At 37.4% G+C, this 15,755-nt stretch overlaps 1 protein-coding gene across 1 annotated transcript in view; it reads left to right on the top strand.

Annotated features, from left to right (window-relative positions):
* Window positions 1–15,755, top strand: part of LOC120529580 (E3 ubiquitin-protein ligase HECW1-like) — a 471,213-nt gene that overhangs the window by 370,589 nt on the left and 84,869 nt on the right. The window contains exons 18-19 of the mRNA XM_039753493.1: window positions 3,144–3,240; window positions 8,671–8,754. Of these exons, the coding sequence (XP_039609427.1) occupies window positions 3,144–3,240; window positions 8,671–8,754 (181 nt within the window). The remainder of the gene's footprint in view (window positions 1–3,143; window positions 3,241–8,670; window positions 8,755–15,755) is intronic.

Consider the following 15,755-nt stretch of genomic DNA (forward strand, 5'->3'; position numbering starts at 1 on the left):
AGCACCAGTAAGAGTACAAGTGAAACAATGACTCTCTTTTAAGAACAAAATGCAGTATTCATTTTACAAATAGAGAATCACTTCTATACTGCAAAGAAACACATTGTGTTATTAGTAGACTTTTTAAATGTAATTTATTTTGTAATATGTGCAATAAACAATGGAGTGGGAATAAAGGCCTAGAAGAAATGTGGTAAATAATGGTCCCCAATAAAAACTGGTATTAGGTATATTTGACTGAGCTATATTAATTAAGATCACAATAACCATCAGAGTATGTAAAGATTGGTTATTTACATAAATGTCTTGACATACCATATATTGTATGCGCAAAAGGAAAATAACATTTCTAGAAAAATTAATTTATATCTGTACTTCCAGTAATTCAGTAAATGTTTCTGGGAACACTTGTTGGTTGATGAATATGCTAATAGGAAAATTAGTAATTAGTCGTAGCTAAAAGGAATTAGTATAATAAATTAAAAGATTTATACAAACAACTAGATAAGTCATTTGTGCCTACTGGGCAGAGCCCGGCACTTGACATGTCTGGAACTAATTCAGCTTACACTGTTTGTAGTTTAGCACAATGAGAAAGGACTGGCAGAGTGTTTACAATATAATATCTTGCATTATCCTATAAATAACTTACCTTTTCTAACATAAATATGAAATGGGTAAGTTTACATGAATTTCAATTATTAACTTTTCACTTACCAACTACAGAGCAGACAATCAAATTATCAGCAGTGAAACTACGAGAACTTAGGTCTTAAATTTCAACCAAGTTATAAACGCATATATCTAAAATATTTTACAATATAACATAGCTCTGCTGGTAACTAAAGGTTTACAACTTCTTATTTGTATATAATATTTCACTGACATTTTTCCCTCCTCATCTTTTCTGGCTGTTTTTTCACTATGTTTGCATTTGGCTACAGTCAGTGTCACTACTGGTAGCATGAGGTGATACCTGGACCCTACAGAGGTTGCACAGGTAGTTCAGCTTCTCCAGGATGGCACATTAATATGTACCATTGCCAGAAGGTTTGCTGTGTCTCCCAGCACAGTCTCAAGGGCATTGAGGAGATTCCAGGAGACAGTTACTCTAGAAGAGGTGGACAGGGCCATAGATGGTCCTTAACCCATCAGCAGGACCTGTATCTGCTCTTTTGGACAAGGAGGAACAGGATGAACACTACCAGAGCCTACAAAATGACCTCCAGCCTGCCACTGGTGTGAATTTCTCTGATCAAACAATCAGAAACAGACTTCATGAGGATGACCTGATGGCCAGATGTCCTCTAGTGGGTCCTGTGCTCACTCTCCGGCACCATGGACCTCAATTGGCATTTGCCATAGAATACCAGAATTGGCAAGACCACCACCGGTGCCCTGTGCTTTTCACAAATGACAGCAGGTTCATCCTGAGCACATGTGACAAATATGAAAGGGTCTGGAGAAGCTGCGGAGAACATTATGCTGCCTGTAACATCGTTCAGCATGACCGGTTTAGTGGTGGGTCAGTGATGGTCTGAGGAGGCATATCTACAGAAGGACGCACAGGCCTCTACAGGCTAGACAACAGCACTTTGACTGCCATTAGGTATTGGGATGAAATCCTTGGACCCATTGTCAGACCCTATGCTGGAGCAGTGGGTCCTGGGTTTCTTCTGGTGCATGACAATGCCCGGCCTCATGTGGCAAGAGTATACAGGCAGTTCCTGAAAGATGAAGGAATTGATACCATTGACTGGCCCCCAAACTTGCCTGACCTAAATCCAATAGAAAACCTCTGGGACATTATGTTTCGGTCCATCCGACGCCGCTAGGTTGCACCTTAGACTGTCCAGGAGCTCAGTGATGCCCTGGTTCAGATCTGGGAGGAGATCCGTCATTTCATTAGGAGCATGCCCCAACGTTGGCAAGTATGCATACAACCACGTGGGGGCCATACAGACTACTGAGTACGATTTTGAGTTGCTGCAATGAAATTTCAGCAAAATGAACTAGACTGCCACATCATTACTTCACTTTGATTTTTGGAGTGACTTTGAATTCAACCCTCTGTAGGTTGATAATTTTCATTTCCATCAAACGATGTGGCGTCCTTTCATTCTGAACACATTGCCCAGTCCATATCAGTATAGATATCCAGCAGGATTTTTTTTCCCATTGAGATCTGATCCGTTTTCAAAATTCTCCTTTAATGTTTTTGAGCAGACATATATATATATATATATATATATATATATATAGGACTATGGCTGGCAGCATATCCTGGCCAATACCTCCAAGCCGCCAGAGGGAGCACTCCCTGCGACGTGGAGATGCCCCGAATTCCAGCAGGGCATCATGGAGTATGGAGTTTTAATACACAGCCCTGCTGGATAACGCCGGGGCCACCAGGCGACACTGCAGGGAGGCACAGAGACGTTTATTTTCCATACAGCCCGGAAGTACGTCCCAGTCACATGGACGGAAGAAATAAAGTGCTTCCGGGCTGACGAAGAAAAGGAGTTTTCACCTGACCTGGAAGTGCTGGATAATCACATTGACTGAGGGGTCAGAAGCACTTCGAGGTGAAGGAATATAAGAGACTGTGGGAGATCCCAGACGGACGAGCTGAGTCGGATGGTAGGGTGACAACGCGCCTGGGAGTGGAGGAATGTTTATTGTATTTGATTATTGATATAGTTTATGAGTGTAGGGTGCTTTGTGCACATTATTGTAATAATAAAACAAATTATTGGACTTTTATCTGGTGTCTGGTGTCTGATCCGAGGGTTCAAGGCGATGACAGCGCCCCCTATCTGTCACTATATATATATATTTATTTTTTTATATATATATATATATATATATCATCTGACATTTATTTAAATATTTTATACTGTATTAATTCTCTGTAGTTGGTATTACACTACTCTCAATTGACTAGAAGACATGCAAGTAAGGATTTTTTTGAGTTTTGCATACTTGACAATAAATTTTACTCGAGCTTAATTTGAGCATGAATAGTACCTTAATAATATTAATATTCATTGAATAGTTTGTAAAGAAAATGTAGTTATATAACCACAGTAGCAAAGTATTAAAAGTCAAATAAGTAATTGTTGCAATTATTTTTTTTATTGCAGCCTATAATGACAAGATAGTTGCTTTCCTTCGACAGCCCAACATTTTTGAGATGCTTCAGGAGCGACAGCCTAGCCTTTCAAGAAACCACGCTCTAAGGTATCATTTTCTTTGCCATGCTTAATGAAAGATAGGTGGAATGTGTGCCCTTCTACATAAAAACTTTATTGGCAGTCTTTATTATTCCCAACAGTTAAAATATTGACATGTGTACAGCATGTAGCCAAATAAAATTCGACACTGGTACAAATACTGCTTTTTAGTTATGGAGATACAAGTGAAAGGCACATATCCACTGTAAAAAAAGGGTAGACTTGAGAGTCGCTCTGAAGACCCTCTGATTATGCACGAGTTTACAAGGGCAAGTATTCTGTTCTTTTGCAAAGACTGTCCTGTAAAGGAATTTCTAGCAGGCACTAATTTAGGAAAAGTGCCATGGTGGAATGACAAAATCCAGCATTATTCATGAAAGCTGACATTTGGCAGCAAAGAATCCCTCCTTGAGATATTTTGACTTACAAAGAGGTCCCTTGAGATGACAGAGATGACAGAGAACATATTAATAAATGACAAGGCTTATGGATGTAGTAGAAACAGGAACATGTAATGTTCCTGCTGTCATGGGAACTGTGAAATGTTTTAAGAAATTCTGAAACCTTGTAATTGATACTGGGGCAACCCAAATGGATTGTGTATAAATGGCTGCTCTCTCCCATAGCCCATTGATTTGGTGGTACATTAACCATAGTCACACTGGCAGTGTGGTGATAGAAGCATAGAGTGCAATTGGATGTGAAAGTGATACTTTTTTATTAGTTTTATAATGAAAGAATGAGCAAACCAGCATAGTTAATTAGTTAGGCCCATTTAGGCTATTAGGCTTTTGTTTTTTTTCATTTGAATATTATGTGAACTTACTGGGATTTCATCTTTCATTTGTTTAATTAATACATGTATCCCTTTTTAACATACTTGAAGTTGACTAAGACCACTATCATCTGAGCTTGAACACTTACTAAAAACATATTACTTCAAAGCTTATGAATAACATTCATAAAGTTTAGTTTCTGAAAAGTCTTTCTGATCAAGAATAAGTCCTGTGTCATTATAACAGAATTCCTAAGATCTGATTATTTATTATAGGTCTTTTGAGCAATTTGAGATGTGTAGCAATAGATTTTGTTTCCTTATGTGCTATCCTTACTTCTTCCAAGCAATGATATTGTCAAGGGGATTGCTAATACATGTATAATTGCACTGTCAAATTTGTGTTACGTGTCTAACCACAGAAGCACAAACTTCGAAAGAGATGGCCACGTATAAGAAGCTCAGTTACACAATCTTCTATAGGAAACACTTTGGAAAATCCTGTCTTGACTCAGGTAGCCCACCCAATTCATCACTATCCTGAGGCTATTACACAACCAGGTGAATGAAGCTATCCCTTGCAGATCAATGAAAACAAAGCCCATCGGTAAAACAGGTGTGAAACAACATTGGTCATCACACTGACACTTTTCATCATTTATCTTTTAGTTATTCCACTTCTGATTGCTGACCACTGTTCCTGTACCGACACAATCTTATCTAGTTTACTGACAATCTGTTCAATTTAAACCACCTCATGCTAAGGCAAAAATGACTGAGATAATATTCATTGATACCCAGTATACTGATGACTGCCCACTCCACTGAAGAATTCCAGTATAATCTCAACCTTTTTTCCAAGTTCTGAGGCCGTGAATTCATCAGGAAAACCAAGATCCTCCAACAGAATGGCCCTGGCTAGGTAACTGAGAGCACCCAGCAATCGTTGGCTTTGGAAAGACTATGGAAATGGTTCACCCCTTTCCTTGTCTTGGCAGCAAACTGTCCCAAAAGGCAACCATTGAGGCAGAAGTTCAGCACTGCATCACCTATCTTTTCACCATGAAACGTAACGTCAAGAAGGAAAAACAAATTAATGGTTGAAACAGCTGTTACCATAGGTACTCTATTATATGGTAGAGATCTGAGTTACTTAGTATTGTAACATGAAAATTTATGAGAGATTACATGACCACTGCCTCCAGAAGATTACACATATCATGAATCAGGATCACCACACCAATTCCAGCATCCTTACCAACTCCCATGGATGGGTAATCAAAATACTTGATTTTTGTTTTCCCAGATGAGTCCTTTACTTGAACCTTATTTGAGGCTGGAAATCTGGCTTATGGAGAGGAGTTGCAGACACTCTCGGGGCCTGACCAATCTAACATTACTAGCTTCTGACCATGGAAAATCCCTCATGGCGCCACACAATTCCTCAAGCAGTATTTTATTTTGACATAAACTGCCAATCTGATGCAAAAAAAACAGGAGTGGAAATAGAGAAAAGATAAACTAGATTTGCAAAAAGTCACTTCTGTAGAACATACTGTTGCCAATTCCCAAGGTCCATGGCCTGAGGACTGGATTTCTTGAACATCTAGCATCACATGTATGACTTTGATATACTGTACATGTTTTCCTTTCAAACAACTGCCAAGACACAAGTAACTAAAGCAATATTTACAGAGAAAAGAACATGAAGCCCTTGACAATCATGTTATTAATTGCATCATCATCCTTAGGGGTGCCCAATGCGTCAATCTTGATTGACCAGTAGATCGCAAAGGTAGTGCAGGTAGATCGCGTTGCATTCCAAAAAAATTTTTTTAAACGTTAGTCTATCATATATCCTCCCTATGGCATTTGCCACTTGATTGACATACAGGGCGGCCAGTCTGAGATCTCTTTTCTTCTAAGACACTGGTCATCCGGTATGCACGATCAAACACGCGAGCTACTGCAAAACTCCGGCTATGATCTCGTTAGCCTTCCAATTTATATCGACTAAAGAAGAGATTTAAAAAAAGTGTTTGAGGAGGGTATGGGCTGGATGTGGAATTTGAAGAGGATTTGTTTCTCACAATGTCACAATCGAAGTGCATTTGTCTGATCTGTCAATCTTTCATTGCTATTCCAAAGAAGGAAAATGTGAAAAGGAACTTTAAACTGTTCATAAAAACTACGAAACTTACTTCCAAAAAGTGATCTGAGAAAGAGAAAGGAAAGGGAACGAAAATTGCAGTTAATCGGACAGCCGTCATTTTTCACTCGGCTGAATTCAAAAGCTCCTTGACTGCATTATTCGGCTTACTTATTTATGTGAGTCAGCCTTTTCCCACATGAAGATTATTAAATCCAAATACTGTAGTGACCATAAATGTATTGAATTGTTATTGTGCCGTAAGGATTATTCAGGTATGCAAGGTACAACAACATATATTTTATGTTTAACGTATACTCAGTTTATATATATATATATAAATGTACAGTATATATATATATACATACATATATATATATATATATAAAATTTTTAATGCAGGTAGATCATTTCAACCTGGTCATTTGAAAAGTAGCTCACAAGCTGAAAAAGTGTGGGCACCTCACTTCTGAGTGATAAGTTTCAAAATAAATGTATTGTTAGAGCTGCATATGACTGCATGCATGTTCATGTAAAAATGCCTGATCTGAAGTAATTTGTGTTTTAAATGAACTGTGGCAATCTCTTCTACTTTAAAAACAATCACAAGAACAATTTACTGAACAAGCTTCTAAGCATGATAAAGAGATTTGTAGCACCACAAATGGTGCCGGCATCGAGAACTACTGAAGTATGAAATTCATACTATTCTGTACCTAAAAAAATATATATTTTTAAAATTACTGACTTAATTTTTAAAAGGATGGATGAATATCCTGTAAACTGTAATTCAGTATATTTTCGATTATTTATGTAGATTTTTACATTTCAGAAGTAATAGCATGCAGCATTCTGAATAGGCATCTTTTCAAGCCAATGCTCAATAAGTGAATTTGACTGTCTTGTCTGAGCTGCCGCTCATCCTTGTTTTTGATGATTGACTACAAAAATAAATGTAATACTGTGTTTCTATACAGCAAATCAAAACAATTAAATTACCCATTACATCCCTATAATGGTGCTACACAATATTACTAAAAGTATTAGAAGACACATCAGAATAAGTTTGGATTTTAAAAGAGGTTTAATGACATAAACTTTCATTGAACAAGCCTATTAATTTAATTAATTAACTGTGGAGAGCTGCTGTTTTTATAGGCTCTCCTGCTATTTATGATGTAATGCCAGCTCATTCTTTTGGTGACTCATCCATGGCTAATGTAACTTGTCTAATACCGTTGCAATACCAATGTGTGTTGACTGCTCCAATTACATTTGGAAAACCGGACATTGCTGTGAATTGCACTTTGATGTTTCCCAGTTCAACCACAGTGCAAGGGAATGTTATATATCTGGATGACAAGTGGATAACACCATCCTATACAGCTGGCATGGCGTGACTCAGTGATGTTTGTGAAATACCATATCATCAGCATGTTCACATTGAAAAGCTCCTGTGGCAGAACCTGCAAAGGAGCAGGTAGAGCACAATTCCTCAAAGTCTGCCTTTGTAAAGCTGGTGCCAGTTCAACACACAGCTCCAAGAGGATAGCTCTTGGAAATCAAAATCAACTTACAGCTCTTTCTAATTCTTCCATTTGTGATGTCCTCTAACAACACTAAAGCAGCAATGGTAGTTGGAGTAGTTTGGCCATTCTGTGCACCGTTTTATTGTTACAGAATGATTACAATCAAGTAAATTAAATTTGTAAATGATATGCAATAAATTTGGGTGTATTTGATAAATCCTGCGTCAATCTAAAAAAGAAAGGGAAAACACACAGAAGCAGTACCACTGCTCTGATGCTGGTTGCCGCCTGTTTGCAAAACCGTGCAGAAACATGTGGCTGCTGTGAAAATGTGCGTGGCTTTACACCATGTTTAGTTTTTATACATCTCAAACTGAGCGTGGAAACATACGTACACAGCATTTTTGTGTGTACACGCCATTTATACTTGAGGACCGTGGTGGGAAGATTTGGACTTAAGGGACTGATATTTCCCACACCTATTCTCTGGTCAATCCAGACTGAACCAAGACCTTGTGGGAGTGTTTGAGCCATTATGTTCATTCTAGTAACCACCAACATTATCATACAGTCAGTCCTCAGTTCTTCTGTCACTTCTGACACCAGTGTAATGACCATTTGAGTGATAGAGGAATAGACTAGCACTCAGACTATGTTGCCAGTAAATGGTTATATTTGTTTTGCAAAAAACAAAGGAATATGGGAATAAAATTGATTTAAAAATAATTTTGTACAGACACTTCAAAAAGTTTCATAAATTATGTACACATTTAACTGATTATTTAAAAACACAATACAAAATGTCGTTGATTAAAGAGTTCTCTTAGAAATGTAAGGAACTAGTAATTAACAAGAAAACAACAGCCAGTCAGTCATTTTTCAACCCACTTTATCCTAACACAGGGTCACAGGGAACAAAACAACAAAAACAGTGAAATAAGTAGCAAAACTTACAAGGCAATATTTTTTTTTTTACCTTCACAGGGAGAAAATTCATTACATACGAACAGAGGGCACCCATGGAGTTGAAAAGCTGTCTTGTGATGCTGACGTTGTCATATTGTTAAGGTAAAAATACTCTTCATGTATTTTTTCTTTCATGACAATCATCCAGTGTGGTGGGAGATACATCAACAAAAGACAATAGCCATGTGCTTTGATCTGTAATCTTGTGCCATTACAAAATTTTTGAGGGTTAAGATCAAAAGCAATATAAACTGGATTGTAGTTTCCTATAACGTTTTGCATACAGCACTGACATTTAAAAGCTGAATATTTACAGTTCATGTCCAATGGAATGAATTCAGTGTTTTAAGCATTGTAAAGAAAAGAATAGGTAAAAAGTAATAATAGCGTGATCTATGTACAATGTTCACCTCCTCTATGTTCTTTCTGTGGGGGACCCCTTTAGTGAACTGAGCAAGCATTTAAACTGACTAAGGCACGCTGTCATCTCCGCCTTGTGTTGTACCCAGGATTCTGCTCATGTCTGTGTGTCTCTTCACTGGTGCTTCCATTCATAAGCGTGCTCCTGTAAAGCCTACTTCTCAAACTCCATCATTATTTTCGACGTGCCTTTCTCACCTCCTGTCTGGTTTTATTCTTGCCATCTTTGAAGGTGACACTCTCAGCTTGCCTCATGTGCCTTTACTCCTCCTTGTGTGCCTCACAGCAGCACTTCCTCTTTTGATCACATCACCAAAGCCAAACTGAACAATCACAGCAAAGTCAATTGCTCAGATGGACTGGACACATAGACCTTAGTGTTTTATAGATGTAAAGTGATAGTGTACATCGGGACAATATTAAAAACGTTTGAGTTGTTTAGTGTGTGGGGTGAAGCAGGGAGGTTGACAGGGGTTCAACAGGTTGACAGCACATAGAAAAAAGCTGTGAAACTGGGCAAATGGAGGTACATCCTCCTATAGCACCTCCCAGATGGCAGCTTACTCTAAAACAGAAGGCAGGTAAATGTGCTACATAATGAACACCCACAAAAACAAAACAGGATTTGAATTATTCCCTGATGTTAATATGGGAATAAAGAATTTTGTCAAAATACGGAGTAATGGGGATTGTGGAAGAGAGGTGAATGCAGTCAGGGTGGAATGGGTGGAGAAGAGTGTCAGGAATGATTTGTGACAGACGGGTATCAGCAAGAGTGAAAGAGAAGGTCTACAAGACGGTAGTGAGACCAGCTTTGTTATATGGGTTGGAGATGGTGGGACTGACCAGAAAGCAGGAGACAGAGCTGGAGGTGGCAGACTTAGAGATGTTAAGATTTGCATTGGGTGTGATGAGGATGCACAGGATTAGAAATGAGTACTTTAGAGAGCTCAAGTTGGACAGTACAGAGACAAAGTCAGAGAGGCAAGATTGCGTTTGTTTGGACATGTGCAGAGGAGAGATGCTGAGTATGTTGGGAGAAGGATGTTAAAGATAGAGCTGCCAGGCAAGAGAAAGGCCTAAGAGAAGGTTTATGGATGTGGTGAGAGAGGACATGCAGGTGATGGGTGTAACAAGATGACGAGGACAGGAAGAGATGGAGCAAGATGATCCGCTGTGGCAACCCCTAACGGGAGCAGCCGAAAGAAGAAGAAGTCAAACAAACAATCAGTATAGCAATATCACTTTGAACAGAACTTTTCATATCTCTTGAGTCCTAAGTTTCCTTCTTGTCCTCATGTATTTCTTGCAGTACATTTATTATATCCCTACAATTTCTTTCTTTTTCCTTATGTTATTAGGTGCTAGATAATAATCCTCAAGTGTAACTATTAGCTACCGGGCTTGTCTCCACAAATATGCAGCAACATTTGTAGATCATATTTACTTTGTATTATAACATTATAGCAAGAAAATGTCGGATATGCTATGTATGTGCAGATGTAGATAATCATTTACTTTATAATGTTCTATAACACTTTAATAAAATTAAGTAAGATGAGATACCTATAGTACATGTTCTTCACTTGTATTAAATGAAGAAATAACTTGAAACCTAATCATTGTTTTTTTTTCAAGCATAGATCAGCTAATCAGAAACATGAAAAAATAACCATTAGTGATTCCACTTACATGTAGATTTCAGATTTGAAAAGAAAAAAAAAAGATCTACTTAACTCTTTATCAGATTTGAAAGGACAATTTTGTTTATCTTAAAGGAAGAGATTAACTATTCTGCTCTGAACGATATTTTCACTTTGAGACCAACACCTTATAATCCAATTCCGTTTTGTCACTCAAGTGAGATAAGGCAGGGAAAGTCAAGGAGAACGTTCCAGTGTTTGTTTCTGATTACTGTATGCGGTTTGCCACTTTTTGTCATTGCTGTGACTTTACAAAGTGAGTACAATCCATAGTAACTGCTGCCAGCACCAGAAGCTGCTCAGTCTATCTGATGTATGTTATTTTCTCTGAGTGTTGCAATAAAGAGTCATTAAAATTTTTAAACAAGGTATATGTGTTTTTCTTCTAATCATATATTAAAATAGTGATACCGCCACAATTTTTATGTATGTTCATGTAGTTAAATTACTAGCTAAAATGTTAGCGATTCTGTTTCTATCTGTGTTATCAGGTTACACTGCTGGTTTAGGGTATTATAGTATACAGTAGTCATTAGTAGTCAGTAGTCAATTGTTGTTATAAATAAAAAGAAGTGTGGAAATTCATTCCATTTATATTTTTGGAAAGTGCCAGGGTAATTTGAAATATGGACCTAGTTGTTTATTATATGAATGGACAGATGTATTTCATTTAATATGCTGGGTACTTAGGAAAAAAATGTTTTCACGAAAATGTGAAAGAGATTATTCTTTATCTGAGCTGCTCCAACTCCTGCCTTGCAGCCAAATGCTGCCAGAATATGCTATGGCTGCCCAATGATCTTTCCTGAGGCTGATTAAGTGAGTCTGAGAAGGTTATATAATAAGAAATACAGTATACAAGTGACAAACAAAATATTAATGTAAATTAACTATTAAGTATAATGTTGAAACCTTGCAGGGCTACTGCACATTTATGTTATAACTGTTCAAACTTAAAATTGCTATAAGCTACTTGCAGCTAATCGTGGTTTTCTTAACTTTTGTCACCATAAAAGACAATCTGTGCCTTTGGCTTCTCAACACGCAGTGTTGCTTTGGCCTTTATGAATACGGGCCTTGAGTTAGTCTTTGAAGCACCTTCTCTGGCCACTGTGGGATCTCTTGCTTTGTCCAAGCTTTATGGGTTTTATTGTTGCTCAAGGCCTGCTAACCTGCACATGCCATCTCAGTAGAGTTACAGATCATCAGAAACCACATTGGGTTCTTTGTGTAATTTTTTAGTAAGCAGGAGCAGACAACCTAGGAACTTGTGTGGATATCACCAGTTGTAGATAAAAGTGTGATAGGCAAGTAGCTGTCACACTGTAACATGTTTACTTTTATTCAATATGTTGAGAGGATTAGCATATTAATGGGATTGTGTCATTATTACAGATCTTGATGAAAATCACTTTGAGACGGTGAGCAAGTTGCTTGCCACACACACTGAATACCATTGCAAGAGTGCCATCTAGTTTAAGGGCAATGTCGTTCATTTTCTTAATGGCTTGCTGGACTCCTTTTTATGCTGCTGCTGTCCCTAATACTATATGTGTTTTCTGTACAATGAATAAACATTTTATTAATGTCATCTGTATTGTATTGTATTAACCTACCTGGAGAGGTTTCTTCCATTTTTCCCTACAAAGATTTATTTTCGGAGTTTTTCCTTGTCTTCTCAGAGAGTCAAGGCTGGGGGGCTATCAAGAGGCAGGGCCTGTTAAAGCCCATTGCGCCACTTCTTGTGTGATTTTGGTCTATACAAAAATAAACTGTATTGTATTGTATCTGTGGGAGCATATTTGCAGTGGTACACTTATTGAGAGTACTCATTCCAGTATTAGAGAAGTGGCACTAACATCTATCAGGAGTGTTTGTCCTTTCAAGTGAAGAAGATTGTGACTATTTCTGTGGGCCAGTCATACCCTGCCAAACAGTACAGGCAGAATTCAGCTTAGTTTGGTTTACAAGGGCATTATGCTCGTATCATTGAGATTTGTCTGCTTGAAAATGTGTGCATGCATTCTTTTGAACTTTTATAATTTTATCAGTGACTGTTAAACTTATCCATATTGCTATCATACCTTACGCTTTTGATTAGTCTGCTGTCATGAATCAGACAGTAAGCTGTATTTTAATATCCTTTGAAATCTTGTTCTCTGACCCAAGAGAGTTATAGAATTTCACTTTAAAAATTGTCATGCTTTAGACTTTCATGTTAGGCCTTCATACTTGCACAGCTGAGTATGAATTACATTCTAATCCTTAGAGTTAGAGCAGCTTAGCATCGCTTCCGAGGCCACTAATATTATACAGGTGGTATTCATTTATCATTGTCTTGGATAAAATTAATAAGAATGTATCAAGTAAGAGCAAATCTGTCTTTACTAAAGGACCACTGTATAGTTCACATGTGAATTCTTCACGTCTCTGCATTTCCTGTAAGGATACTCGGTTAGCTTAAGGGTCACATTCTCTTGTCTTCTCAAGTAATAAAGAGAAGTGAAGCAAAAAAACTTTTCATATTATCGATTGACAAAAGAATGTTTGACTTTGTAACTGATATTCCAATAAAAGTATCATGTTACAACATTCCATATCTCCCAAATTTAAACACAATACAAATTGATAGTGCAACTTTTTACTTCTAGTTGGTGTAATGTCATCACTGAAGATGAATTTTAAAGTTTTTATTGGTGGGCACTTCTTAAACAATGTAAATGTTCAGGAATTCTTGTATATAGTCTATACTGCCTGTTTATGCTGAATAATTTATGAATCAGGGTTTGTATTGTTTTTACTGTAGTTTTACTGTAGTTTCCTAAGTGCAACAATAACCTTCATGTCTGAATAGACTTATATACAGTATGTACAAATTTCTGTTTTTTTTGGTAATATTGTAGGTTTGTTGTAAATTATACTGTATTTGTGCTCTTATTGCAATTCAAATTATAACATGCCTTTACCCCTACAAAATTTATGGCATTGTGAGAAAAGACTATGAAAACTTGCCGTGCAAAGTTAACTGATTTTAAGTATATGCTAAAAAATAATAATAATAATAATAATAATAATAATAATAAAGCTGGGTACACACTCAAGACACATTGGCATCACTGTTCCTGAAAAAAAATAAAGCAAGAGCAATAAAGAATATAATAATAGATTTAAGCCCAAAATGCTTTATCTTAAGTCCCTGTAACACTAAGCAATTCTTCCACTAATTTTCCATTGCAGAAGAAACGGCACAAAGAAACACACTGGTTTGTGCATCCCCTGTGGCTGAATTAAGAATAACAAGTCAGACAATTCGGACAAAACAACGGTACCTGAACAGTCTGACTTGTGACGTAACACTGACCTTTCACCTTAGTTCATTGTTTTAAAATAAAACGTATGACCTAGTCGCCCATTTTTGGTCAAAATACATTCGGAGCTAACTGATACATATTTAATATGTTTATTTTGCTCTTTATTTCCACAATAAATGGCATTTACTTTTAATACCTTTTTTGTTTGCAGACTAAGTAATGACTCAAGAGCAATCTTGAATAATCCAACCAGAAACCCATGTGATCACACTAAAGTGTGAAGGTAAAACGTCACAAGTCGGAGTCCTGAATAGTCAGAGAGTGTGTAAACACATAAACTATTCCCTTTTCCTGCTGTGACTCTTCACCATTCTCCTCTGCTTTTTAAAAGTAATTCATTAGACATGAATTCTGCCACATTATGGACCCCCTTAGCAGCCACTGTTCCTGCACCCTCACATAGCTTAGCACACCTAATGCCATCCATCCTGACACCCTCGGAACGGTTTATACTCCAAACTATTCTCCTCTTGATCAATCCTTGTTTCCTATACTCCCTTGTATTCATTTTCTTTCTTCTCCTAGCACTTACCCCTCCTGATTTATACTTCTGCAACCCCAGCTGACATTACTCTAATTCTAAAAATGAGTTAATTCCCACTCTACTACCTCAGTAATTAATACAAGCAATCACACATGCTAACGCGCAAGTCACTTTTCAGTGAAGATTAAGCCACCAGGAAATGCACTACAGTTACTAGAATCAATAAATAATTTCACTCTTTAAAACCCTCCATGACATAACCTGATACAAGGAATTGCAAAAGTTGTTATCAAAAAGGCACAGCAAAAATTACAAGTACAGACAGAAATGTGGCAGTACCCTATGATATACAGTTAGGTCCATAAATATTTGGACAGAGACAACTTTTTTCTAATTTTGGTTCTGTACATTACCACAATGAATTTTAAATAATAATAATAATAATACATTTTATTTATATAGCGCCTTTCCCATGCTCATGAAACAACTCAGATGCAGTTGCAGTGCAGACTTTCAGCTTTAATTCAATGGGGTGAACAAAAAAGATTGCATAAAAATGTGAGGCAACTAAAGCATTTTTTTAACACAATCCCTCTATTTCAGGGGCTCCAAAGTAATTGGACAAATTAAATAACTGGAAATAAAATGTTCATTTCTAATACTTGGCTGAAAACCCTTTGCTGGCAATGACAGCCTGAAGTCTTGAACTCATGGACATCACCAGATGCTGGGTTTCCTCCTTTTTAATGCTCTGCCAGGCCTTTACTGCAGCGGCTTTTAGTTGCTGTTTGTTTGTGGGCCTTTCTGTCCGAAGTTTAGTCTTTAGCAAGTGAAATGTGTGCTCAATTGAGTTAAGATCAGGTGACTGACTTGGCCATTCAAGAATTTTCCACTTCTTTGCTTCAATAAACTCCTGGGTTGCTTTGGCTGTATGTTTTGGGTCATTGTCCATCTGTATCATGAAACGCCACCCAATCAATTTGACTGCATTTAGCTGGATTTGAGAAGACAGTATGTCTCTCAACACTTCAGAATTCATTCGGCTGCTTCTGTCCTGTGTCACATCATCAATAAACACTAGTGTCCCAGTGTCACTGGCAGCCATGCACACCCAAGCCATCACAT

The sequence above is a fragment of the Polypterus senegalus genome, chromosome 5 (assembly GCF_016835505.1).
Source record: "Polypterus senegalus isolate Bchr_013 chromosome 5, ASM1683550v1, whole genome shotgun sequence".
NCBI classification, from domain to species: Eukaryota; Metazoa; Chordata; class Cladistia; order Polypteriformes; family Polypteridae; genus Polypterus; species Polypterus senegalus.